General features: G+C 54.9%; 1 protein-coding gene and 1 long non-coding RNA gene across 6 annotated transcripts in view; one reads left to right on the forward strand and one right to left on the reverse strand.

Moving 5' to 3' along the window:
- Positions 1-25,375, forward strand: part of KLF8 (KLF transcription factor 8) — a 62,405-nt gene extending 37,030 nt beyond the window's left edge. For 2 of the 5 annotated variants that reach the window (XM_053274323.1, XM_053274324.1), the window contains exons 2-5: positions 14,257-14,824; positions 16,883-16,985; positions 19,454-19,590; positions 22,638-25,375. In XM_053274323.1, coding sequence (XP_053130298.1) covers positions 14,293-14,824; positions 16,883-16,985; positions 19,454-19,590; positions 22,638-22,873 — 1,008 coding nt within the window. In that variant the 5' untranslated portion in view covers positions 14,257-14,292 and the 3' untranslated portion in view covers positions 22,874-25,375. Of the gene's footprint in view, positions 1-3,055; positions 3,305-9,500; positions 9,528-14,256; positions 14,825-16,882; positions 16,986-19,453; positions 19,591-22,637 lie in introns of those variants that run through there. The other 3 variants (XM_053274321.1, XM_053274322.1, XM_053274325.1) reach the window with 3 other exon arrangements.
- Positions 6,417-12,390, reverse strand: LOC128335685 (uncharacterized). Its single transcript, XR_008311678.1, has 4 exons — positions 12,251-12,390; positions 11,916-12,010; positions 7,124-7,518; positions 6,417-6,889 (listed from the first exon to the last, which is right to left on the reverse strand). It is a non-coding gene; the product is annotated as an uncharacterized LOC128335685 (long non-coding RNA).
- Positions 25,376-26,369: the final 994 nt, after the last annotated feature.

Here is a 26,369-nt window from a genome sequence, read left to right on the forward strand (position 1 = left end):
TTTTTTTTCCCCCACAGCAAGAGGAAAGGGAGGAACTGTGCATAAACAGACGCCCAGACAGTTAGAAGCAAGGTTTCGGTGCAGGCGTCCATCCACAGGCTGCCACTGATGGACTTGCTTTCCTTCACGTTTCCTCATCTCCACCACCCGGGGAACTTTTCCTTCCATTTAAACTTCTCCAAAACCACACCTCTTGAGGCCTGTTTAAAAACTTAGGTGGAGGGCCGCTGCGCCCTCGTTCCAGACGCACCAAGCCGGTTAATGGGTTGAGAGCAAATTGGCTGGAGTCGAAAGCAGCCAGCGTCTCCCCGCCTCACTCTGAAGTGGGACGGGAAGCAGGAAGGCAGTAGCGCTCCTCCGAATGAGCTGCCGCTGCCTCTGCTTCCCGGCAGCAGCTCAGGTCGCTCCTCTCTCTGCCCCGCTGCCTGCAGGCTGGTCATCTGTCAGGTAGAGCTATGCAGTTAACTGCACAGCTCTACCTGTCGAATGGCCAGCCTGCAGCAGTGTGGTTCTCGGGCAGGGCGGGAGAGAGAGGAGCAACTCGAGCTGCTACCGGGAAGCAGAGGCAGCTGCGCCTCTTTCGGCACACTCCGTGCCCCCCCCCCGCCGACTCGTTAGGCTGAGTTGCTGCTGCAGCAGGGAATGGAGGGTGGGGTGCCAGTTTGGGTCTGAGCAGAATGGCCTCCTTTGGGAGGAGGACAACCTCGCCCATGTCCAGCAATGGAACACAGGCTCTTTCTCAAACCCATTCTCTTAAGAGTCCGATGCACAAACTCTTCTGTATTCAGACAGAAAGCGTGTGTGCACGTGCACATGCGCAGACACACGTTGGCTGCCACCCCCCCCCCCTCCATATTTGGATACTTTGGGCTGCCTCCTGCAAGCAGGCCTTCTGTGGGTCGTTGGTGCCGCTGCATCCCAGCACAGCTGAGGAGGCCACAAGTGGCCAGCTGGCTTCCTACTCAAGGTTGCAGGAGCGGCTCCAGGCAGAGGCAGCCAGGAGGACAGCTGGGCACCAAAGGACTGAGCAGGGTGTGCAGCTTGCCCCCCAACTGTGGGGAAGAGGGTGTGGCTCAGCTGTGCCCTTGCACAATGATGACCCTGTTGATGGTGCTGCTGCCGGCGTCCTCCACAAGGGCCTGCGTCCAGCTTCACCTGGCGTGGCTCAGTGGCTCTTACGAGGGTTTACCCCAGAACTGAAACGGTGGAGGTTGTTACAGCAGATGTTAGCTGAGCAGGGGTGGGTGGGTTGCTTGCTCCTTGTGAAGCAAATGCCCTCGAAATCTGCATCCAACTCCACATTCCGGGCAATGTGATCCCTCCGTAAGATCATGCCCACTTGTTTCTCATAGACATCGGAGGGGGTGGTGGTGATGATGGGGGGGGCATGTCTCAGGAGCTGCAGTTCTTGAGGCAGGGCTGAGTGACCAGGAATCCTAAACTGTGGCCCAAAGCGGATGCCCCACTGCAGGTGGCTGCTTCTCCTTTGGTTTGCCTTTCCTACATTAACCTCTGTGGCAGGGGTGCTGCTGTAATTGAGCGGATGGGTTCAAAGAACCCAGGCTCCCCCAGCTCCTGAGGCTCCCCCCCAGATCCACCCCTCTCTATTTTCTTCATTATCTCCCTCACTCCAAGGGGCTGCCAGGGAGAGGCGCAAACACAGGCCTTCCCTCACCAGCTACGCCCCTGCTCTGTGGGCCTACGTGCCTGTCCTTTGCCTTCCCAAAGCAGAGAGGTTGGGCCCCTTAAAGATGTCTGGGGCAGGCTCTTAGGTGTGCTGGGCTTGGAACACCACTCAAGGACCCATATTTGCTAAGACAGGCCCAAGCCTGAAATCCAGCTGGGTGCAAGTCTTATCATATTGCAAAGTCGTCTTGAAAACACAGCACTACAAGAAAGTAGGTTGTTCGTCTGCAGAATCTCCTATTTCTCAGCTCTCGGGGATTGGGGCCACTACCCCGTCTTTGCTGCTGGTTAGTGACCTGTTGCATTTGATGTTCTTCAGCAGCCCTCGCCCCTCCCGCCTGGCTGCCCCATGGTGGTCTCCAGCCGCAGTCCAGGAGTGGCCTAGAGGGCCTTGGCAGCTCTTGGGGAGGGGACTCTTCTGGCTGGTGGAACATCAGATGCTACTTTTGCATCGTCCCAACAGAGGTGCTCTTACAGCCAACAGGGCTCTTCACAGCCCCTGCCCCCTCCCCATCCTCTTTAGTCTGTCCCAGGTGGTATGGTCACCTGGCCAAGCACGGTGATGCTTAATTTGCAGGGGAGAGGGGTTTCCAAAGGCCTTTAGGTCCCGGCTCCAAAATGACCTAGGTGCACCTCTGTGCACAAGTCCAGGGCCCTGGCAGCGGCTGCTGCTCTCCCCATGCAACTCACCGGCAGCCGGGCTTTCGGGTCTGGCCTCCCTGCACGGTCCATCTTAGCGATGCCGCCTGCTTGCCCAAGCTGGCTATGCCCAGGCTCGGCGGCATTGCCGTCTGAAAGGCCACGCTGCTGCCCCTCAATAGCAAGGTCCGAAGCCCGGCGTCTCTGTGTGTGTGTGTGTGTGTGTGTGTGTCGGCCAAGAGGGCGGCAGCAGCAGCAGTAGCCGCCCCTGGCATGTGACTTCCGCGCGCCCTTCGGCAGCAAGCACCCCTCCCTCCTTGGGCTTTCGTGTGGGGCCCACCACCACCACCACCAGTCCCCTTTGCCTACTGATGCGGGGAGTCGCCACCCCCATGTGCCAGGATGCGCGCTCTTGTGGAAGGCGGCTGGCGGCTAGCAGCCCTCCGCGGTGCCTGGGGGTGGTCAGAGCCGAAGGGTACCCGGGTGGGACGGGGGAGGAGTGGAAGGCGGGTCGGCAGCAAGGGGCCAGAGGGCAGAGCCCCTCGAGGTGGCTCTGCTGCCGCTTGTCGCAGCCCGGGCGGGAGGGCAGGGCCCCTGTCTGGCGGCGCCCACCTGGTCTGGACTCTGGAGAGCCACCCTGGCCTCTCCTGGCGCCTGCTTGCGCGGGGCTTCTTGGTTTTTCTTCTAGCCGAGCAACCCGGCTGCGGGGCGCCTCACAAGGCCCTGCCCGGCCGGGCCCGCCCAACCGGACCCGCCCCAGGGTGTGGCCGCCAGAGCAGCCAGCGAGTGGAGACAGCGGCGCCGGAGTGCGCAGTCTTGTAGACTGAGACGCCGCTCGCTCCTCGCCCTGCTCGCCGTTGTTGGGCTGCTCAGCCCGGCTGCTTCCTCCGTCTCCGGCGAGTTGTCCTCGTCCTGCTTCGCCCGCCCCGGGATGATCCTCCCAGCGGAAGGGATGAGCGCCGCGCACGGGGCCTGGTTGGTGAGTGACCCAAAGTTGGTCCGTGTGGTGGTCAGGGGCTTTGCTGGAAGCAGCTGCGCCGGGGACAGTGATGGCTGCGGAAGGTGCCTCTGAGCGTGTGCAGAGCGCCTTCCTTTTCTCCAGGCCACCCACTGGGGAGGGGGCGCAAAACTTCATCCGCCGGAGTCCCTCCAGGGTGCCTAGCAACGAAGAGTCGGGGGTGAGGAAGTACGGGCTTGCCTCTCTGAGACCCGGACCGCAAATGCCATGAAGGATCTCCTCGCGTCCTTCCCGAAGGAGAGGAGCAGCAGCAGCCCCAGCTATGGGTTGTCTCCCCACGCTCCTGGGTCCGGCCTGTAGGTAGCGGTGGAGTAAGGGGGCTGAGGGTCCGAGGGTGCCCTCCTCTGGGCCTCGGCTCCTCAGCCCGTTCGGAAGGCTGCTGCGCTCTCAGTCTGGTCTGCTGGGCTTTGTCCACCCCACTGTGAGTGGAGGGCATGTCGGTTGGCCGGGATTAGCCGCAGCAGCTCGTCTCGTATCCAGAGGTAGCGTGCCTCAAAGAAGATGCGTCCTCCTGGAAGCAGAAGCAGTGGGTGAAGCCGGCTACTGCTCTCAGGCTCTGCTTCGGGGTTGCCTCAAAGCATCTGGAAGCAGGCTGGTGGCGGGGCCCTGGCTTGACCCAGCAAGACAGCCGGTGAGGGCGGCAGCAGCTGCGGCGGCGGCGCCGGCAACACCCCCTCCTCTGGCTCTTTGGGATACCCGGGCCTCTCGGGGACCTCCTTGCTGCGGCCAAGCCTCATTGCTGAGACCTGGCAGCAAAGAGCGCGGAGTGAGGAGGGGCGGAGGGAAGAGGCAGCAAAGCCAGACTGCTCTCCCTTCGCAAACCAGTAGCTGGTTTCCGGCCAGCGAATGGACTGCCCGAGCCTGGGGGTGAGGGGCTTGGAGTGGCGCGTGGTCTGCGTTTGGTTTCAGGCAAGCTGTTACCTTCGAGGCAGGCAGTGCTACTCCCGGGAGCCGGTGTCACTACTGTTTGTTTTCGCCCAGAATATGTGAGAGGCTCTGGGGGGTCCCCACGGTGCAATCTGGAGTAAACGAGTCGACAGAGGAATCTGTCCCGGGGCCACAAGGTTCGCTGCCTTCCTGGAGGCGTGAGGACTGACTTGTGGTGTGTATAGACGAGCAGCATTTTGATCGATCAGTATTTTGATCGGCAGTGAAACAGTTAAGTCTGCTGGTGTTTAACTAGTTGGCGTCACAGCGGGTCTGAAGGGAAGGATGAGGTGTTTGGGCAGCCCCTCCCCTCCGCCTCCCTTGCTGGCTGAAGTTGCTTTAAATGCGTCTGCAGACACGTGGGATGGGTCCCTTTCTGGCTTCCCACCTGGCTGCACAGCAGGCTAGGGACTTGGCCAGTGCGTGGCCTCTGGGTACCCCAGTTCTCAGCTGCTGCAAGCTATCCTACCCTGGGAAGCGACAGAGGAGGTCTGACTCTCCCGAAGACCTTGCAACCTGCGGTGGTTTGGCTTGTGAGGCCAGCATGCAAAAGGGCTGCTGTGTCCCTGCCCCCCCCCCCCGCCACTCTTGGGGGTCTAGGGGATGGGATCCACTTGGCTCAACTCTCCCTTCCCGGGCAAAAAGCACAGACGGAGGAGGAGGAAGAGGAGCTGATTCTGGAGCTACGCCTCTTTCTCTGCCTCCTCCCACACAAACAAGCAGCAAACCCGCTGTCCCCATGTACTTTTTTGGCATTCTGCCCCTGGGGCTGCTGGAGGCGGTTCCTGCGTTGGAGTTGCTTGGTTTCTGTGACCTTTGGCACCTGCTGTTGGGAGGCAGAGGGAAAGGGTGTGGGGGAGAAGGGGCTCGTGGCCCTTTGCAGGGCAGCTTAGGTGGGTGTGGATCTTGGGGAGATTGTGGAGTGGGCAGCTTTTATTTCACATCTTGGTGGAGCTTCCCATTGGGGAAATGCAGCCACCCCCACCCCCAACAGTGATGGTGGGGGCGTAGCCCTCCAGGTGGCTGAGATTCCAAGCAGTTGCCAGGATAGACCCTCTGCTAAGCCCTCAAGGCAGGGGGCTTTGTAGCTAGCAAGCACTGAGGTGTGAACATAGGAAGCTGCCATATATTGAGTCAGACCATTGGTCTGTCTAGCTCAGTATTGTTTTCCCAGACTGGCAGCAGCTTCTCCAAGATTGCAGGCAGGAATCTCTCTCTCAGCCCTATCTTGGAGAAGCCAGAGAGGGAATTTGGAACTTTCTGCTCTTCCCAGAGCGGCTCCATCCCCTGAGGGGAATGTCTCCCAGTGCTCACACATCAAGTCTCCCATTCAAATGCAACCAGGGTGGACCCTGCTTAGCTAAGGGGACAAGTCATGCTTGCTACCACAAGACCAGCTCTCCTCTCGTGGACAAGCTTCTTCTCCAAAGGGGGGCAGCCAATGCCAGGTTTGGGGCAACTTGGTGAATCCTTTGTGAGGTGGTGTGGAGAGGCAGATGTTAACTTTTTTGGGACCTCGGCCGTACCTCTCTGGGTTCTCAAGGCCTCTTGTGAGCCTCCAGGAAGGAATTGGTGGGCATGGACAGATCACGGCTATTTGCCTAGGGGGGTCTCTTCTTCCACATACCTTTCTCCAGATGGGTTTCATCTGACCAGTGCTCTCCCATTTTCCAGTTTAAAGATCCTTTTCTTGATCCTGCAATGTACACCTGATCAAGTCCATGGCAGGGGAAGTCAAATGCTGCACATGTGCACATACCCCATGCAATTCAAGCATGGTCTGCTGGCAGTTGGGGGGGAGTTGCAGCTAGGCAGCCTTTGCCCTCCCCCCTTCTTACACATGGAGGTGGTGGGCGGGAGTTGGTGGACTTTGAAGAGGGGGTGCTGTCAGGTGCTACCCTCCAGAGCTGCAACCTGGGGTGTGCTTGAGGCACTCCTGGGCCCAGGTGGGACGGAGCAGCAGGCTGGCTGGGGATGAGGGGGCAGGAGCAGCAGGTGCTATGGGGGAAGAGGAGGAAGTGTGGGGGCCAAGGAGGAGCAGTTGGGTGATATTCGTAGTCACTTGAAGGTTTTCTCTGTGTGTTTTTTTTTAAAAAAATGGGTCTGGCTCCTTTCCAAGGAGCGAGGCAGTGGAGCATCCAATCAGTCCTAATAAAAAGTTTAATTTGAGTGATATGCAAATGAGCAGCAATAAAACAGAAGCATTATAATACAGGCAGTGGAAGGAAAGAGCAATGCAATGCAAAAGTCTTGGCCGTCTGGGCAAGAGGGCATGTTGAGGGTGCTTTGCCCTACTTGTGGGCAGGATTTGAACATGCAAAGCCAAGCCTCCCCCACCCACACAGATACCCCTCTGAGGGACCAGGGACACTGAGAGGGCAGACATTGCTCCCTAAGATCTTAAGCATCTCTATGGCGTTTCAAGAGATGCACTTAGATAGATGCTAGTTAGAGACACAGCAGGCCTTCTCACATCTGGTTGGATTAAAAAAAAATAATCTCGTGCTCATTTTCCCGTTTTCTGCTTTTTTGTACATTGTTTCGTTGAACTTTGTGTCTGCAAGCCACTTCCAGTTCTAAGGAAGGAATTCCTTCTGATTCTAATTCTTCCTTCCAGTTCTGAGGAAGAAAGTAGGAGATACAATTGTAAAATGAATATTTGGCCCAGCCCCTGAAGGCTTTATAGGTTCTAACTGGCCCTTTGAGCAGGGCCAAGAAGTTGCCGGGTCTCTCCAGAGGCCAAGAAACGCAGTCCCCGTGGCTGACCCACCCCCCACCCACCCCCGGCCACCACTGGTAGAAAAATTCTGCACCAGCTGAGCCTTCCAAATGGCTACCAGAGCCAGCCCCTACCTGAGCCCCTTGCAACGTCCCAGCCTTGTGGAAGTGATCGTGGGGTGGCTGGATCCTGAGCATCAAGGAGAGGGGTTGCTGCTGGTCAAAAGTACCCCTGGCTGCTGCTGGCAGCTGGACCTCCAGGGATCCTGTGCTGCTCAGGGGCCCTCCTTAGCAGGGTGGGGTTGTCTCCTCCCCTTCACTGGTCCTCATGGGCAACACAAGGGCTAGTGACCCAGGAATGGCTGCTGTGCTGTCCACATTTCCACAGATGCACCAGGCTTCTGCTGACTCTCCTTAGTCGCAGCTTTTGCTGGTCTGTTTCAGCCCAAGGGCCTTATTCTGCTGGGGTTCCGAGCTATCGGTGAGGCTGCCAATTGAACAGGGGAAGAAGGAAAAACCCAGCTGGCTTTCTAAATGTAAAAAAAAACCACGTTTCTTTTCAGATCAGTTGCTAGAAAAGCAAAACTCAAACTGACAGAGTGAGACTCTTTCCATTTTTAAAGCTGTATACCTTGGGTGAATAGAGCCCCATTAGTATGCTGTGTTCCGCAGTACTCGGGCCATCTGGGTACACAGGTACAGTTATTCACATATGATGTTGAATGCAGGCTCGGTAGTACAGTTCCTGTCTGTGCCTGCATTTGAGAGGACCTGTGCCCAGGTACACTTCGGAAATGAATGGAGGTACAGTCATCCACACATGCAGGCACAACCTAATGTCTGAATATGGCGGAGGTCGCTTTGGTGCTGGGCTCTGCCCTTGCCAGGTCCCCATTGTCAGAGGCAGACACCCAGCAGTGTTGGGGTTTTTTTGGGGTGGGGTGGGGTTCGTGTTTCAGTGACAGAGTGCTTGGTTTGTGTGCAGAAGGTCCTGGACAGAGCAGGACTGGGCCCTTGACAGACAGAGTGCGCTGTCCTGGGCCATGTGGGCCAGCAGTAGTCTGATTCGCACCATGCCAAAGGCTCTAGGTTGAATTGCCAGCAAAAGGATCAGGTGCTGGGAAGGGTGACTTCAGCTGCAGAAGGGAGAGTTACAAACAAACATAGGAAGCTGCCACATACTGAGTCAGACCATTGGTCTGTCTAGCTCAGTACTGTCAACACAGGCTGGCAGCGGCTTCTCCAAGGTGGCAGGCAGGAGACTCTCCCAGCCCTATCTTGCAGATGGCAGGGGTGGAAATTTGAATCTCCTGCATGCAAGCATGCAGATGCTCTTCCCAGAGCAGCCGCAACCCCTGAGGGGGATATCTGACAGGGCTGCTCACACTTCTGGTCTCCCTTTCATATGCAACCAGGGTGGACCCTGCTTAGCTTAAGGGGGCAAGCCATGTTTGCTAGCACAAGGCCAGCTCTCCTCAGGAAGGGGCTCTGTCCGGTGCCGCCTCCTGCCTGCGCTTGGCCACAGTCCCTGGGTGGAAGAAGGGAGTGATGGAGTTGGGGAGCCCACCCATGTCTTGGGATGAAAGGCAGCTTGTGTCCTCTGGGGTGGGGGCTGAAGCAGATGGGAGGGAGGGGCTCAGCTGGAAGGGGGATAGTGTGTGTGTGTGTGTGTCTATGGTGCGGGGGAGGGAAGACTCCCTCCACCAGCAAAGGTTGCTTTAATCCCCCCCCCCTCAAATCTTTGGCTGTCTTTCTGAGCTTGAGAGCCAGACTCGGGCGGGGTGGTGGGAACTGGTACTCTATTGTCCCGGCTCCCTGACCGGGCGGGCGGGAGGGAGGAGGCCGGGTGGGCAGGCAGGCAGGCAGCCAGGGCTGGTCTGTGGGTGGCTGGGCAAGGCGAGGGCCAGAAGGCGGAGGGAGCTGGCCTCACCCCGCCGAAGGAGGGGGCTGGGGCTTTGCTGGGCTGCTTGGAACCGGTCCTGGCTGGGCGTGTCCAGGGAACGCCCATCCAGGCATGTGGGAGAGGCTCTCTGGCAAGGAGGCCTGGGAGGGCAGGGGGTGGGGGCGCTCCCCGGGCCCAGGAGGCCCCGTTCCGGGCTGGGGGTCTTGACCGCGCTCCTCTGCTCCCCCCTCCCCTCTCCGAGCCTCGCACGTGTTCACCGTGGGTGCACATGCGCAGCTACAGAGTGGGCCTGCCCCTCCCCCAGATCTCCTGGGTGCTGGGCCAGGCCGGAGTGGGCCAGCTGGTGGTGCCGCTGATGGCCAGCAGCCGTGAGCCGGGTCAGGGTCAGGGCACTGCACCTCCCGCCCCCCCCCAAGGGGCTGCCTGGTCAAGTGTGAGGCCCCCTTCCTGCCCGAGGACCCCCTGTGGCTGCCGTTCCTGACCCACCTCCTCTCTTGGAAGGCCCCTGCTAAGCGTGGTGAGGACCACAGGCTGAGCAAGACCTCCACTTTCCGGCCACCTGATTGATGATTCATTTCATTTATAGAGCGCCCATCCCAGGACCGTTCAGAGCACTTCACGTCCGAAAGACACAAGGTGAAACATCACATAAAACATAAGATAAAGCACTTAAAGCATTAAGATAAAACTCATTTTAAAAAGCCCTTTAAAGCCAATGTTTATTAAAAGCCTGGTGGTGTGGGGGGGGGGAAGGTGGGAATTTCGGGCTCTTTTGAGGGCCTCCAAAGATGGTGAAGCCACCTAATGGCGCAGCGGGGAAATGACTTGCCTAGCAAGCCAGAGGTTGCCAGTTCGAATCCCTGTTGGTATGATTCCCAGACTGTGGGAAACTCCTATATCGGTCAGCAGCGATGCAGGATCCCAGGTTGCCACCAGATGAACTGGTGGCCCCTGAAGACGGACCTCTCCTGATGGTCTTCGTGAGTGCAGGTGGGGCTCTTGCAGGGCAAGGCGTTCCACTGTTGCGCCCCCCACCCCCACCCCGGGAGCCTCTTCTGTCCTGTCCTGAAGGGGCTCGGGGTCTCTCTCTAGCCGTCCTGCCCTCCATGCAAGGGGGAAAGGAGTTGGAAGGCCTGGTGAGGGGCAGTCACTCCATAGAGTCCGGGCCTGACATAGCTTTGACCCTCTGAGACCAGAGCTGGTCTGGTGGTAGCAAGCATGACTTGTCCCCTTAGCTAAGCAGGGTCTGCCCTGGTTGCATTTGAATGGGAGACCACATGTGAGCGCTGAGGGGATGGAGCCACTCTGGGAAGAGCATCTAGTTTCCTCCCTAGCAGCATCTTCAAGAGAGGGCGGAGAGAGATTCCCGCCTGCAGCCTTGGAGAAGGCTGCTGCCAGTCTGTGAAGACAATACCGGGCTAGATGGGACAATAGTCTGACTCAGTAGAAGGCAGCTTCCTATGAGGGCTTCTGGGCTCCCTTTTTCTGGGGCTCCTCAGAACTGAGCAGCAGCAGCTCATCCTAAGGAGCCGGGTGAGGTGGCGGTGGTGGCAGCAAAGGAGGCACAGCTGCCTCTGCTTCCCAGCAGCCGCTCAGGGGGCTCCTCTCCCTGCCCCACCCGAGAGCTGTGTTGCCTGCAGGCTGGCCATTCATCAGGTAGAGCAGTGCAGTAACCATGCAGCAGCATCTGATGAATGGCCAGCCTGCAGGCAGTGCGGCTTGCAGGTGGGGGAAGAGAGGAGTGACCTGAGCTTTGGCGCACGCACGCCCGCGCACACACACACACTCCCCTACCCCCCCCTGCCCACGGCCCGAGTCTACTCTGCTGGAGATGTTTTGTCTCCCCGATGAGCCCCTGCTATCTCTAATTTTTTTTTTGCCTTGGGTTCAGTCTCATCATGTGGCAGTGAGTTCTGTAGGTTGGGTCCATACCCTGAGATGAGTTGCCTCTTTACTAAACACGGATGCCTGTGGCAGAGAACAGGTCCCCGTTCTGTCCTGCCTCTTTCCTGCAGATCTTGGCTGTGGTTCCTGTCTCTTCACCCCTGCCCCCACTTTCTAAAGCAGAATTGGACCATGCTCTGTGAATAAGAGAGCCTGCCCTGGGAATTCACGTGACAGCCTTGGAGACTCACAGGGGCATAGCTATGATCCAGTGGATGGGTTCAAAGAACCCAGGCCCCCCCCCAGCTCCTGAGGGCCCCCCAGCTCCACCTGGCCCCATTTCCTTCATTATTTCCATCCTTCCGAGGGGCTGCCAGGAAAAGGGGCGGACACGGCCCCCTCTCCCCCCTAGCTACGCCCCTGAGTATAGACTAGGGGTCCTCAGGCTTGAGTCCCCAGATGTTGAGCCTCAACACTCATCATCCCCGGCCACAGTGACCAAAGGCTTTGGATGATGGAAATTGTAGTCCAACATCCGGGAATCCAGAATTGTGAACCTCTGGCCTAGAGCTGGTCTGCCATCTCTGGGAGGTGGAGTTGGGGGGAGAAACGGCAGAGTGTCCCCCCTCCCCCCGCGGCTTGGCCATTTATGTTACGGCTGGGCTGCTTGGATGTCGGTCTGCAACATGAGTGCACTTCTGTTTTTAAAAAAAGGTTATTTCTAACATAACATGTTTAAATAACAGTTGCAATCGAATATAAACCTCAAATGGTAAACAAGTAACATGGATGTTGGGGGGTGTTGGGTGGAATCAATACCAAACAATCATTACCTGCATCGCAGGTGACTCTGACTATAAGATGATGCGTTAAAAGACAAGAGGTTAAATACAGGTTATGCTTGTACTTACCCTGAAAAAAGAGGACTCTGGATCTAAGATGACCCCACCCCCATATTTAACAGGAAATAAATGGGGGGGGAACTCATCTTAAATTCAGCTAAATATGGTAACAATCGAATGGAAGTCAGAGAGAGAGGGACCCAGTTAAGCAGTTGTTCCGGCCATCAGTGGCATGGGGTGGGGGTGGGGAATCCAGGGGTCCCCCCCCCCTCATGTTCCCATGGATTCCAGTGAGTACCTGCAGTTCTGTAGCGGTGCAGGCGAAGCAAAATTCTGGCACCCGTCTGCTGGCCCGTATCTCTTCCAGGGCTGCTGAGGATACCTCCTCCCCACCTGTGCATTTAGCAAAAGAGGGAGGTTGTGGGGGGGGGAGGGAGCGCTTAATTCGGCTCAGCCTTTGTGGCCCCCTTTCCTCCCACGCCCCCTCAGGCCCAGTTAAAATGAACACCTTGAAACCACCTCTTAAGTTGTTTGAGCAGGGCTCCTACCATCCCAGCCAGAATGGCCAAAGGATTATGGGAACTGTAGTCCAACAAGGACGGGGGGGGGGGGTCTGAGGTTGGGAGCCCTTACTCCAGAGGAAAATCGGAAGCAGCAGGAAATGGGAGGCTTGCCCCTGCTCCCCACCCCTCCACGGCTGCAGGGCCGGCTTTGAGGGAGGGGCTGCTGGCCACTCCGGCCTCCCAGCTGGGGAGGGGGCCGTAGGTGCTGACCCTGGGTGGAGCCCAGTGCAGACGGGCCTCCTGTTCCCATGGCAACGCCTTCCTGCGCTGTGGGGAGGGGGTCTCTTTGTCCAGACTTTCCCCTTCCCCCATCTGAAAAGGGCTTGCAAAGGATACCGGAGGTGTCCTGTTGGCTCTGCCCCTCCGACATACTTTCTCCTCTCTGCCCTGGGGTGAGGGGTGGGCTGGCGATGCTTTTTCAGTCCGTGTGTCCCCCCAGCTTTGCGGCTGTGGGGCGCCCTGGGCTGGCCCCTTCCTTGTTGACATTGCTAGGGGATGGTGTCCTCTGGCTGTGCCCAGGGTGCCGGGAGCTGGCCTTTGCCTCGGAGAGCCCTTCTGGGTCGGACCGAAGGTCCGTCAGGGCCAGCATCTGAGAACGCCCCCGTCCTGGTTCTCTCTGTGGTCAGCCAGGAAGCCCACAAGTTGGCTGCGACTCTGAGGTAGACTACCTCTGGATGTGGAGGCTCTGCCTAGCTGTTGAGGCTGATAGCTGCTGATAAATGCATGGAGGATGACCGATCTGTCTTAACTCTCCTCTGAGCTTGTGACCATTGTCATGTCTTGTGGTGTGGAGTTCCATAAACTTAGTCTGATCTTCTGAGCTTGGCGTTCGAGCCTCTGACCGAGACCTTAGAGGAAACAGCTGAAGCTCTTCAGAGGCCCCTGTGCAGTGCCTGCCGCGTGTTCACGTGTGCGTGTGTGTGTGTGTGCGCGCGCTCACTGTTTGCTGCCCTCCAGAGAGGCCTTTTGGGGTCTGGAAGGGGGCAGGGAGGAGCCCCCTTTCCCCAGCTGCTCCTTAACCCCTTCTGTGCTACGCCCCTCTGCCCCTCGTGCAGCAAGAGGGAAGAGCTCCCTGGCCTGGTGGAGAAGGAATCTGCCCTGCTTCATGGTATTTCAAGGAGGCAGCCTCCTTGCTGGGCCTAGGGAGAGAGAGAACACAGCTGGATCGATGCCCCCCTTTCTCTCCCCTCCTACGACGGGGTGTGTGTGTGCTCTTTCAGTTCCTTAGCTGCCGCCTCTTTGTCCTGCAGGCCCCACCTGCTCTTCCTGGGGAGGGAGAGGCTCCATGCCAACCTTCCCTCTGCAGCCGGAAATGCCAGGGTTGCCTCCCAGCGGACGCCCCTGCCCCACCCGCTTCCCGGGCTTGGCTTCTGCTGCTTCCTGTGGGCTTCCTTTCTGCCTGGCCTTTCCCAAGACCCAGAATAGTGCTGGCAAAGGGGCTGGCTGCAGAAGGCGGCTGCTGGGAAAGCGGGTGGTGGTGGTGGGATAAATAAGGCTTTGGATTGATTGTGCACATCCCCCCCCCCCTTGAAGTGGTATAGTCCAGGTAGGGCTGAGCCTTGTGCTCTGTCGGCGAAATCTCCCTCATCCTCATCCTCTAGCTCTTGCCAATGGAGGTGGGTGGGGGGAGAGCAGCAGCTGCCCGAAGTCCAGCCAGCCTCGTCTCTGCTTTGCAACTTAATGGGCATTGACTTCTTCTTTGGTGGCCTGGCAGGACCCTTCCCTTGACCTTCTGCCCAGAGTTGTCCCTTTTCATGATGCATTTTTGCATGCATTATTGTAGTCGTGCCAAGGGGGTGAGGGAATTCCCTACAAGGGGTTGTTAACCCCACTTGCAGAACTGCACTCCCCAGAGTTCCTTGAGAGGGCGGAGCCCCGACAATTAAGCCCTTCTGGATTTGTCGCCTGGAGAGGGCTCTGGGTTCTCCTCCGCCCCTTCAGAGTGGGGCTCGGTGCTCTCAGAGGGCGCCTTCCGGCTCTGCGCCTCTGCGGTCCTCTGGCTCCCTCGTGTGGAGGTCCCGGGTCCTGCTCTGCCCGCTGTGGGTGGCTCACTCCATCCTTCTCCCTTCCTTCCAGGCTGCAGGCTTGGCCCACAGCAGGGCTCTGTCCAAGATGAGTTCCTCGTCGCTGCTGGAGGAGAGCTCCATTGAGCCGCCGGTGCTGCTGAGCGACATCAAGACGGAGCCCCCCGAGGAGCTGCTGGCCAGCGACTGCAACCAGCCCCAAGCCGAGCCGGTCGACCTCTCCCTCAACAAGCCCAAGGCCTCACTGCAGCCTTCCTCCTCCTCCACCTCCTCTTCCTCCTCCTCCTCCGTCCGCTCCTCGCCCATGCTGGCCGTACCCCCCGTCCAGGCCCCCATGGTCTCCATGTCGCCCGCGGGGCTGGGCTCCTCCTCGGCCATCCCTGCCGTGCTCTCTCCGGGCTCCATCCTGGCCTCCACCCAGGGCAGCGGTGGGCAGCAGATCCTCCACGTCATCCACACCATCCCTTCCGTCAACCTCCCCAGCAAGATGGGCAACCTCCAGACGATCCCGGTCGTGGTCCAGTCCCTGCCCGTGGTCTACACCACCATGTCCAGCGACGGCGTCACCGCTGCCATCACCGTGCCGCTAATTGGCGGCGACGGCAAGAACGCCGGCTCTGGTGAGGTTTCTTGGCACTGCTGGGCATCCCAGTGGAGGCATGGGCTTCTTTCCCCCAGATGCGCTGCTGCCCTGAGCTCTGGCATCTCTCCCTCCTTGTCTCTCTGCCTCCTCATCCCAGAGCAGGGCACAGCAAAGCCAAAGGCTCTGAGCTGGCTAGGAACTTGGCTTCTTCCTTGCTTCTGTGTCTGTGTTCTTCACGTAGGAAGTGGGAGGCAGCAGCAGTGGCAGCGGGCACTGAAACGTAATGCTAACTGAACAAAGTGGTGATTCTCTTTATTGAGCAAGGGGAGAGCAACTGGCCCTATCCAACTCCAGCACAGCATCCCTCCAGTGGTTGTTGCTGGGGTTTACCTTATATTTCTTATTTAGATGGTGAGCCCTTTGGGGACAGGGAACCATCTTATTTTTTTATTATTATATGTAAACTGCTTTGGAAACTTTGTTGAAAAGCGGTATATAAACATTATTATTATTATTATTATTGCTACTACTACTACTATAATTTATTTGATTTTTATACTGCCCTTCCAAAAATGGCTCAGGGTGGTTTACACAGAGAAATAATAAACAAGATGGATCCTTGTCCCCAAAGGGCTCACAATCTAAAAGAAACAGAAGATAAACGCCAGCAACAGTCACTGGAGGTATTGTGCTGGGGGTGAATAGGGCCAGTTACTCTCCCCCTGCTAAATAAAGAGAATCACTGCATTAAAAAGGTGCCTCTTTGCCCAGTTAGCAGGGGTATAGTTTCCGTATTCGTATAAAGCTGCCTTCTGCTGAGTCTGAGGAGTGGTGCATCCTAAGCCAGCACTCTCTGCTCTGACTGGCAGCAGATCTTCGGGGTTTCATACAGGGAGGAGTCTTTTCCAGCCTTACCTGGAGATACTGGGATTTGAACCTGGGACATTCTGCATGCAAAGTGAGTGCTATACCCCGGAGTCAGGTGCATGTTACAGGTGCATCTAGCCTGGTACTCTTCCTGGCGCTCTGGTGTCTAGGGTGGGTTACAGGCCTACTTGGGTGGCCCCCCTGATTTCAGGGCTGGGGTCTCCTTGTTGGGGGCAGATCCCTTCCTTTCCCTTGGAGACACGCAAGCAGACTGAGGTGGTAAAAGGGGCTGTGCCACTGCTGACTTCCAGTGGGCTATCCCATTTGGAGTAGAAAACAGGAAGCAAGATGAGCTGGAATGTTTAAGAATATAGGAGGCTGCCATATATTGAGTCAGACCATTGGTCTATCTAGATCAGTATTGTCCACACAGACTGGCAGCGGCTTCTCCAAGGTTGCAGGCAGGAGTCTCTCTCAGCCCTATCTTGGAGATGCTGCCAGGGAGGGAACTTGGAGCCTTCTGCTCTTCCCAGAGTGATTCCATCCCATGAGGGGAATATCTTCCAGTGCTCACTTGTGGTCTCCCATTCAAATGCAACCAGGGCAGACCCTGCTTAGCTAAGGTGACAAGTCATGTTTGCTACCACAAGACCAGCTCTCTTCTCCCCCGATGTGCTAGATTTTGTTCTTGTAGGGCATTTTTTAAAAATATGGGGCAGCTTCATAGAAATACATTTTTTAAAGCCCCTCACCTACAGTCTGAAAGTAGTAAACTACCTAATTTGCTACAGAGGTATAGAGCAAGCCGCGTGCTGCATACTTGGAGTGAGTGGTTTATTTTATTTTGTTTTATTTTTAATTTTACATTTTCTATCCCGTTCTTCCTCCAAGGAGCTCAATGTGGTGTACTAGATACTTAGGTTTCTCCTCACAACAACCCTGTGAAGTAGGTTCGGCTGAGAGAGAAGTGACTGGCCCAGAGTCACCCAGCAAGTCTCATGGCTGAATGGGGATTTGAACTCGGGTCTCCCCGGTCCTAGTCCAGCACTCTACCCACTACACCACGCTGGCTCATTTGTGGGCATGGGGGTCACTCAGAAGTGTAGACTCTGTTAAGACTTCATTTATGTGCCTTGTCCACCTGCTGTTGGGAATGCCTGTGTTCATCTTTCAAGAGTGTGTCTACTTGGTCATACTTTCTCATAGTGGGTTTCAATTTCCTCTGCAGTGAAAGTGGACCCCAGTTCCATGTGCCCCGTTGAGATCAACAGCGACAGTGAGGATAGCACCTCAGAGAGTGGCCCGGCTTCCTTCCCTGACCTGCAGAGAGAGTAAGCCGAGCTGGAATGACACCTTTGCTGTGCACAAATCTAATTTTAGCGGGGGAAAGGCAAACCGATGAGTTGAGGTTTTATGTAGGTTTAAAGAATGTGTAGTGCTATATGGTGGTTTAGGTTTGGAATGTTACCATGGGCAAGAAGGGGTTAAAGCCCATACTGAGAAGGTCCAGCAGAGAAGAGCCCTGCAGCCAAGACTGGGGAACCCCTGGGGGGGGGTGAATGGTAGAGAGGGGTGTGTGTGTGTGTGTGTGTGTGTGAAATCATCACTGGTTAGAAAGCAGTTGGAGCTCAGTTCAGTTGGAACTGAAAGTTTGCTGTGTAAAGGTGTCTGATGTACAGCCTAGTGAAAAGGCTTTGGTGAGGGGGAGAACAAAGTGTGGTCCTGTGTAATGTACACACAAAGAGGATCAGCTTTTGTGAGCTGTGAAGGAAAGCCACTTAAAAACAAAGATGGTTATGAAAGTTGGATGAAGTGTATGAAAAGCTTCTGTAACAGTCAAAGCAACAGTCCTGTAATGAAACTACCCTGCTTTCTAACATAGGAACATAGGAAACTGCCATATACTGAGTCAGACCATTGGTCTATCTAGCTCAGTATTGTCTTCACAGACTGGCAGCGGCTTCTCCAAGGTTGCAGGCAGGAATCTCTCTCCGCCCTATCTGGGAGATGCCAGGGAGGGAATTTGAAACCTTCTGCTCTTCCCAGAGTGGCTCCATCCCCTGAGGGGAATATCTTCCAGGGCTCACATTTCTAGTCTCCCTTTCATATGCAACCAGGGCAGACCCTGCTTAGCTATGGGGACAAGTCATGCTTGCTACCACAAGACCAGCTCTCCTCTGGGCTCTTAATTTGAGCCTTTTGTTGCTTTTGTGAAAATGTGAAAATGATCCAGCCCAACAAAAATGTTTTAAAGGTATCCCAGAACAGAGAATATGATAGGAACATAGGAAGCTGCCATATACTGAGTCAGACCATTGGTCTATCTTGCTCAGTATTATCTTCAGCCTGGCAGAGGCTTCTCCAAGGTTGCAGGCAGGAATCTCTCTCAGCCCTATCTTGGGGATGCTGCCAGGGAAGGAACTTGGAACCTTTTACTCTTCCCAGAGCGGCTCCATCCACTGAGGGGAATATCTTGCAGTGCTCACACATCAAGTCTCCCATTCAGGTGCAACCAGAGCAGACCCTGCTTAGCTAAGGGGACAAGTCATGCTTGGCACTCTCCTCCTGGCACCATCTAAGTAGGGAACGGAGCTAACATCAGCACTCACAATTAACAAACTTCTATTTTATTCATCTCTAAAGCATCTGTGAGTAACTTAGTCTGTACCTCCATGCCTACAGCACTGCAACAGAATACAATTGTGCATTTGGACCTGCCTGAGGCATCTAGTGGGCCACTGTGTGAAACAGGATGCTGGACTAGGTGGGCTTCCTTGGGCCTGATCCAGCAGGGCTGTTCTTATGACCCTGTGAATCCTGTGTAGTCCTAGTAAAGTAAAGTGTGCCGTTGAGTCAGTGTCAACTCCGGGCGACCACAGAGCCATGTGATTTTCTCAGTAGAATACAGGAGGGGTTTACCATTGCCTCCTCCCATGCAGTATGAGAGGATGCCTTTCAGCATCTTCCTCTATCGCTGCTGCCTGATATAGGGGCTTCCTATAGTCTGGGAAACATACCAGTGGGGATTCGAACCAGCAACCTCTGGCTTGCTAGCCAAGTCATTTCCCCATTGCACCAGTAGTCAGACTTTAAATGTGGCAGCGAAATAAAGGAATGCTGAGAGGAATAAAAATGATAAAATAAATTCAAATAAGTGCCTGCTAAAGAACCAGGATTCAGGTCCTCATGGTTAGGGGGGAAAGCGAAGGTGGTATTTGCTGAATGTGCAGAAATGGAAAGCAGTGGAGGGGCCTCCTGTCACCGTCGTCGTCGTCGTCATTATTATTATTATTATTATTATTATTATTATTAATTCAATTTTTTTACCACCCTTCCGAAATGGCTCAGGGCGGTTTACAATTAAAAACAGAAACCATCAAAACCAATAACAATTAAAAACAGAAATATAAATATGAACACCAATTTAAAACATCTTAAAAAACAATTAAACTATCAAAACAGTTTAAAACCCTGAAAACCAGGTTAGCATTAAAACAATTAAAACTAATTAAAACCCTGAAAGGCCAGGACCCTGAAAGGCCATATAACGGGAGTATATTGAGTCAATTTCTGTGCCATGGCAGGCATGTCTATTGCTAACTGCAATTTCAGGAAGCCAGTGACTCCTCCGAGTACCGTGGACCATCTCTTGCTGGGATGGTTTGGGGATGGGGCTTACCCTCAGGGCTGGCCCTGGGGGCGGTGTGGGCCAGCAGCGCACCTTTGCGGGGGTCTGGGAGGAGTGGCTGGTGTTCCAGGGTTGGGGCAGTCTGTGACCCCTTCACTCTTTTCTGGCCAGGCCCTCGGTGGGGCGAATGCCGCGGGCAGAGTCCCCCGACTTGAAGAAGAGGCGGATCCACCAGTGCGACTTCGAAGGCTGCAACAAAGTTTACACAAAAAGCTCACACTTGAAAGCACACCGGAGGATACACACAGGTGAGTCCGGAGTCTTGGGAAGGGGCGCCTCCCCTCACCCCCTCCCTTTCCAAGAGATGGCCTGGCTCTTGGGTGCTCCAGGCGCCTTCATGGTGCAGGCAAGCTGAGGGTTATCTACGGCTCCATTATGCTCTGGACCCATGAATCTGCCTTGGACACTCAGTCCATTTAGCTCATCATAAGCTAATCCAGTCCATAAAAATAACCAGGGCACGGCTGACTTCTTGCCTGTCTTGCTGTTGGGGCCAAAAGGTTAGCTTTTGGAGATGGGACCATTTTTCCTGAAACCTCCTAGGTTTCAGGAAACCTTCTCGCCCCCTGCAAGCCTGTTTGCTTCTCCTCTTTCTGTATCCCCATCCCCACCTCCGGCTTATTTCACTTTCCTAGACTGAACTCAACCAATCAGGGGTGAAAGTGGTGGCCTCATGGGTGCTACATAGCCAGTCAGATTTAGCCGTGTCATTTCATTACTGGGTGCAAATGAAACCCATGGAGAATCAGGGCAGTGCTACATGAGCTGGTCGTGTGAGTGATTGCAAATGCCCCCCCCATTCTTCTGCATTTCTGCCCCCACCCCCGCCACACACAATCATCAAGACTGTGCATGGGAGATGAGCCAGAGTTGGATCCTGCTGGGTTTGCAAAAGCTCTGGGTCAAACTGCCTGCCGAAAGTGTGTTGTGAAAAAAGCATTCCAGCCCTGGAAGTTGCTGGTGGCAGAAGTGAAGCATCCTTGTGAAACTGAAGCGTCCACTAGGTGGCCCTCTTGTGACACAGAAGGCCAAAAAGCATTGCAGGAAGGAACAGCCGAACTTCCAAAGGTTCCTTTGCCAAGTTCCAAAAAGAGATGCAGACGGGGAGACCCTTTTGGGGAGGGGGCAAGGAGGCTGAGGCTGCTCTGTACTTGGGGGGAAGTACATGGGACCCTGACTCCATCAGCCAGAGCCCCCCAGGAAGCTTCCCCTGGACCACCCTTTCCAGGCTGGACAAGCCAAGAGTTTTGCAGGAGCCTTTCCCCTCCTGGCCCAAACCCCCATTGCCCTCCAGGCACAGCAGAGCCAAGCACCTCCTCAGGACCACTGGAGCTCCCTCCCTTTTCCGGTTGGCTGTTCCACTCTCAGCTGCTGCCAGGATGCTTCCGCTGCCAGCTCAGGCGAACCATCCATCCATCCTCCCTCCTGATCCTCCCACACAGGTATCATAGCAACCTGTTCCATCCTCCCAGGCTGGAATCCTCTGGTATCCTAGCAACTCCGCCCCCCTCCTCCAGCCCACACGCCCCCCCATCACCTTTCCTTTCTTTGTGCATGCTTGCTTGGGGGGAAGAGTATCTGAGGGCTCCTTTGGTCTGGCCCTGAGAAGCCAGCAGGAGCCACCAGCTAAATAAAACCTTCCCTGCAGCACCATCTTAGGCATGTTTACTCAGTAAGTCCCACGGAGTGTGCAGAGGATTGCAGCCCTCGTTGCATTTGGGAAGGCTAAACACGTGGAGCATTCTTCTCCCCACGGACTAGGGGGACCTCCTTGCCATGCAGCTCCACCCACGCCCTGCGTAACCAGCTTCGAGGCAGAGCAGGCTTCTTTGTACTCTGGCCTGAACTTGGAAGATAAAATCAGAGGTGGTCGAAGCTACAGTTTGCAGGGGTGGGGCGGGCTCTCCCCCCCACTTCTCAAAACATAGAATAGAGGAAGCTGCCTTCCACCCAGTCAGACCCTTTGTCGGGGGTGGATTCAGCTTTTTGCCACCCGTAGGCAACCAAAGATTTGCTGCCCTGGCTTGAGGAGCTCAGTGGCTATACTGGTAAAAGGGAATCTGGCAAGGATTCTCCTTTACAAGTAAAGGGAACATAGGAAGCTGCTATCGCTCTCAGCCCTATCTTGGAGATGCTGCCAGGGAGGGAACTTGGAAACTTCTGCTCTTCCCAGAGCGGCTCCATCCCCTGAGGGGAAGATCTTACAGGGCTCACACTTCTAGTCTCCCATTCATATGCAAACCAAAATGGGCCCTGTTTAGCTAAGGGGACAAGTCATGCTTGCTACCACAAGACCAGCTCTCCTCTCCTATCAGTGTCTTTCTTTCAGGCTACTAGCACCCTCTCCAGGTGAGGACCCAGCAATCTTGGGAACGTAGGAAACTACCATATACTAAGTCTGACCATTGTTCCAACTAGCTCAATATTGTCTTCACAGACTGGCAGTGGCTTCTCCAAGGTTGCAGGCAGGAATCTCTCTCAGCCCTATCTTGGAGAAGCCAGGGAGGGAACTTGAAACTTTCTGCTCTTCCCAGAAACTTTCTTCATCCCCTGAGGGGAATATCTTGCAGTGCTCACACTTCTAGTCTCCCTTTCATATGCAACCAGGGCAGACCCTGCTTAGCTAAGGGGACAAGTCATGCTTGCTACTACAGGACCAGCTCTTCCCCCCCCGCCCCTGGGGGTGGGTGGGGGAAGAAGCTAAATCTTTTCCCCATGCACAGAGGGCTCTGGAATGGGCCAAAAACAGCCCGACCTGTCATTTGAGAGCCAGGTGGGCCTGTGGGAAGAGCTCTTGCCACCGTCCTTGCCATGCCACCACCATCCTTCCACCATTCTGATGCACCGTGGTGGTTTTTACAAGGTAGAGAAGGGAGATTTAATTTCCCCCAACCCAAGCCCTTGACTTGCACACCACTCTCAAAATTTGCCGCCCCTCAGAATTTGCCGCTGTAGGCAAATGCCTATATTGCTTATGTGCTAATCCCCCCCCCCCCGGTCCATCAGCCTCAGTATTGTCTACAGTACAGACTGGCAGTGCCTTCTTCATGCTTGCAGGCAGGAGTCTCTCTCAGCCCCATCTTGGAGATGCTGCCAGGGAGGGGACTTGGGACCTTCTGCATGCAAGCAGGCAGATGCTCTACCAATGAGCAATGGCCTTATCGGGAAGACTGATACAGACGCAGCGGGAAGCCGCTGCCAGTCTGTGTGGGCAATACTGAGCTAGATGGACCAAGGGTCTGAGTCGGTCTAAGGCAGCTTCCAGTGTTCCTATGAGATTTTTTTTCCTTTCCAGACAAAAGAGACGATTTCTCGGGTTTACTGACCTTCCCCCCGTCTCCCCCTGCAGGAGAGAAGCCCTATAAATGCACCTGGGAAGGCTGCACCTGGAAATTTGCGCGGTCCGACGAGCTGACCCGGCACTTCCGGAAGCACACAGGCATCAAGCCCTTCCGCTGCTCGGACTGTGACCGCAGCTTCTCGCGCTCCGACCACCTGGCCCTGCACCGCCGGAGGCACATCATGATGTGAGGGGGCTGCCCCCACCAGCCACGGAAGGAGGAGAGCGGCTTCCCCAGCGGGCTGGATTCCTGCCTGGCGCTGGCGGCCACAGCGGATGGAGGCCAAGAACCCTCCCGCCCCCAAGACCTTGCCATCTGCCAGACTCTGTGGGAAGAGCCACAGCAGTGTCTGGATTTCCTGCCTTGGCGGTACCTAAGAACATCAGAACAGCCCTGCTGGATCAGGCCCAAGAAGGCCCATGTAGCCCAGCATCCTGTTTCACACAGTGGCCCACCAGCTGGCATCAGGGGCCGCAGGTGTGTGGCCGTCCAGGCCTGATGAATGCCTGGACTGGCACCGATGGCTTCAGGCATAGGGTGGCTGCTGACTCCTCCTTTCTCTGTGTCAGAGTGAAATGCAGCTTCCCAGGATTTCCAGATCTGCCTCTCCATGCAGCAAAGATTGTGGGGCAGCTGGGAGTTGGGAGTTCTCCACATGCGCTTCTTGGCTGCAGCAAAAACAAAACACGAAATCCCTAAAAGTCAGACTTTTGGGGAGGAACCCAGAATGGATTAGGTTTTTAAAAAAAAAAAAAAGTTTTAACGAGCACTGAAACAAAGTCCTATATATGAAATGTTGGCTTGGAATCTGTCGTTCCATCTCTGAATGCTCAGGGTTGGATTTCTTTTGGCACGATTCGCTTATGAATTTTTTTCTAGGAGTCTGTTTTTGACCCCTTGAAGTCTGACGTGAAATGTTGGATACCTTCCCCTGAATCCGGTGACTTCGATACTCTCCCATCAAGAGACATAGGTCATCAAATTGTGCAGAAAAACTCAAGATTCCAAGATAAATTTTTAAAAATGAGAACCATTTTGTTGAGCTTGGGGGTTTGGTTTGGTTTTCTCCAAGGGAGGGGCTATTTTTAATCTGGTTGGATCTCTATGTGGTGAGGCTGATTCCACCCACACCCTGCTGCTCTCTTCCTGTGGGTTTCTGTTGCTCTGGGGTGGCTGGCAACGGAGGAGGGAGGGGGCAACAGAGTTGGGTGGGGCCAAAAACAAGAAAAAAGGGAAAACTTTTGCGGAACATAGAACTGTGACAAAAACTCGATTAGATTTGAGGAGGGTATATGGGAGTTTTTAATTCTGCCTCCAGTTTTGGAGCAGAGAAGATGGACAGACCTTTCCAACTTGGTGACCACCATGTGGATGGCTTAGTGTGTCTTTCTCTCGGCAGAAAGCTGGACCCAGCAGCAGCCTTGAATGGTGGGACTTGAACCCGGGCGTGTGAATGTCCAAGGGGCAGCATTTAATTGATAGACACACATTGCAGGTCTTTAGAACTTGCTTTCTCTTTCCCTGCTCTTGGGAGAGTCAAATATGAACATGGTTTTCCAGAAGCTCCTGTGTGTGTGTGTGTGTGTGTGTGTGTGTGTGTGTGTGTGTGTGTGTGTGTGGTTTGTTTTTTTTTGTCTTCCACACCCCTGTCAAATTCAGATTGGATGAAGCAGCTCTGTTTTGTAGCTGCTGTGTTACAAGGTTAGGCTGGAATGGGATCTGGAGGAACGAAAGGTGGAAAAAAGGAAGGGCCCCTCTGCATAAGTTCGATGCCAATCCCCTGTAAGGAACAGGGAGCAGTGTTGCATGGATGGGGAGGCAGGTATAGGAAGAGAATGTCATTCTTCAGGACGTTGGGCCCTCCTTCACACTCAAGGTTGTGCACACCCCATACTGAAAAGGTGGTCTCTGTGTGTGCCTTCCCCTGTAGAGCATAATTTTGCTTCCTTGTATAAACCTGCTGCTTCTGGTAATGGGGCACAGTAGGATTCTTTGGAAAAAGATATCCCAGCCCCTTTCCACACCCGTTCCCTCTAACAGGGATTCCCAGATGTTGTTGACTACAACTCCTAGAATCCCCAAGCAAATGCCATTGGAGATGGGGATTCTGGGAGTTGTAGTCAACAACGTCTTGCAATCCCTGTTGGAGGGAGCATGGTCCCACACTCCTGGAAGTCCTGCTCAGCTTTCCTTTGAGTTTAGAAATGTCTTGCTGTTGCCCGTTCCCTCTCTTCCCTCCCAACCCTGCCTCCAAACGGTGTGCCTTTGGAGATTAGCGGCTTGTTTTAAGGAGCCAGCTCAGATGGCTCTTCTCTCTTCCCACCCTGCCTGCGGGCTGGCCATTCGTCAGGTAGAGCTGCACAGTGAACCGCACAGTTCTACCTGTTGAATCACCAGCCTGCAGGCAGTGCGGGAAGAGAAAGGAGTAGCCTGAGCTGGCACCAGGAAGAGGCAGCTGCACCTCCTTTGCCGTGACCCTCTGGCTCTCTAGGATGAGCCCCTTCTGGTTGAGTGACACAATCTTGGAAATGGGACATGCCCCACTCTGGTTTTTCTACATTGCCTCCGTGATCCTGTTTCACCTCATATTGTCTTCCCAGACAGGCGGCGGAATTCAGGGGGTCGAGCAAAGTTCTTCTCTAACTATGTTCATGTTTATCCTTTTATTAAAGGCCACCAATGGTGTGATGTATTTTGCCTCCACAACCACCCTGTGAAGTAGGCCAAGGCTGTTCTCATTTTGCGGATGTGGGGCAGGGGGACCTGAGGCCGAGAGGGTTTCTGGGGCTTCTCAGCGAATCCCTGGCAGCAGTGAGGCTGCCACATCTGCTGGCTGTGGCTGGCTCTTTCTCACTTAGCTGGACCAGTGACAATACATAGCCCATTTCTTAAGTGTGAGGATGCATTCCTCTTGATTAAACAGTAGAGAAGATTGCTGAGAAATAGCAGAGAAAACTGTGTACAAGAGAGTTGTACACTGCCCAGAGACGCAGGTTTTGGGCAGTATATAAATATATTGGTTACCACCTAATGGCGCAGTGGGGAAATGACTTGACTAGCAAGCCGGAGATTGCCGGTTTGAATCCCCGCTGGTATGTTTCTCCCAGACTATGGGAAACTTCTATATTGGGCAACAGCAATATAGGAAGATGCTGAAAGGCATCATCTCACACTGTGCGGGAGGAGGCAATGGTCAACCCCTCCTGCGTTCTGCCAAAGACGACCACAGGGCTCTGTGGTCGCCAGGAGTCAACACTGACTCGACACACTTTACCTTTATAAATATGTTAGATAAATAAATAAAACAGTTTAGCATTTTAAAAATCTTCTTGAAGTATGGCCAGTGATGTAGTTGCCCATTCAGAAGTGCAGGCTCTCTCCATGACAGCCCCCATGGCCATGCCCATCCCAACAGCCAGAGAAGCCGACTCGTCACTCTGTCCCTACATGTCCGCTACACCCCTGAGTATGGCTCCCTTACAAGCCATTGCTTTGGCTTCCCCAAGAGCTGGGAAGTCAGTCCAGGAAGATGGCAATGGTGTTTGAGCACAACTCCACCAGTCCTTGTTTCCACAGAAGTGCCTCTGGCTTGATTTAGAAATCACAGTGTTTAAACCACTAATTAAGGATTAAATGGGTAGATCGTGCTGACAAAAGCCTCCAAATGTATTTCTGTCCCCACACAC

Source organism: Hemicordylus capensis, chromosome 11, assembly GCF_027244095.1.
Source record: "Hemicordylus capensis ecotype Gifberg chromosome 11, rHemCap1.1.pri, whole genome shotgun sequence".
Classification (NCBI taxonomy): Eukaryota; Metazoa; Chordata; class Lepidosauria; order Squamata; family Cordylidae; genus Hemicordylus; species Hemicordylus capensis.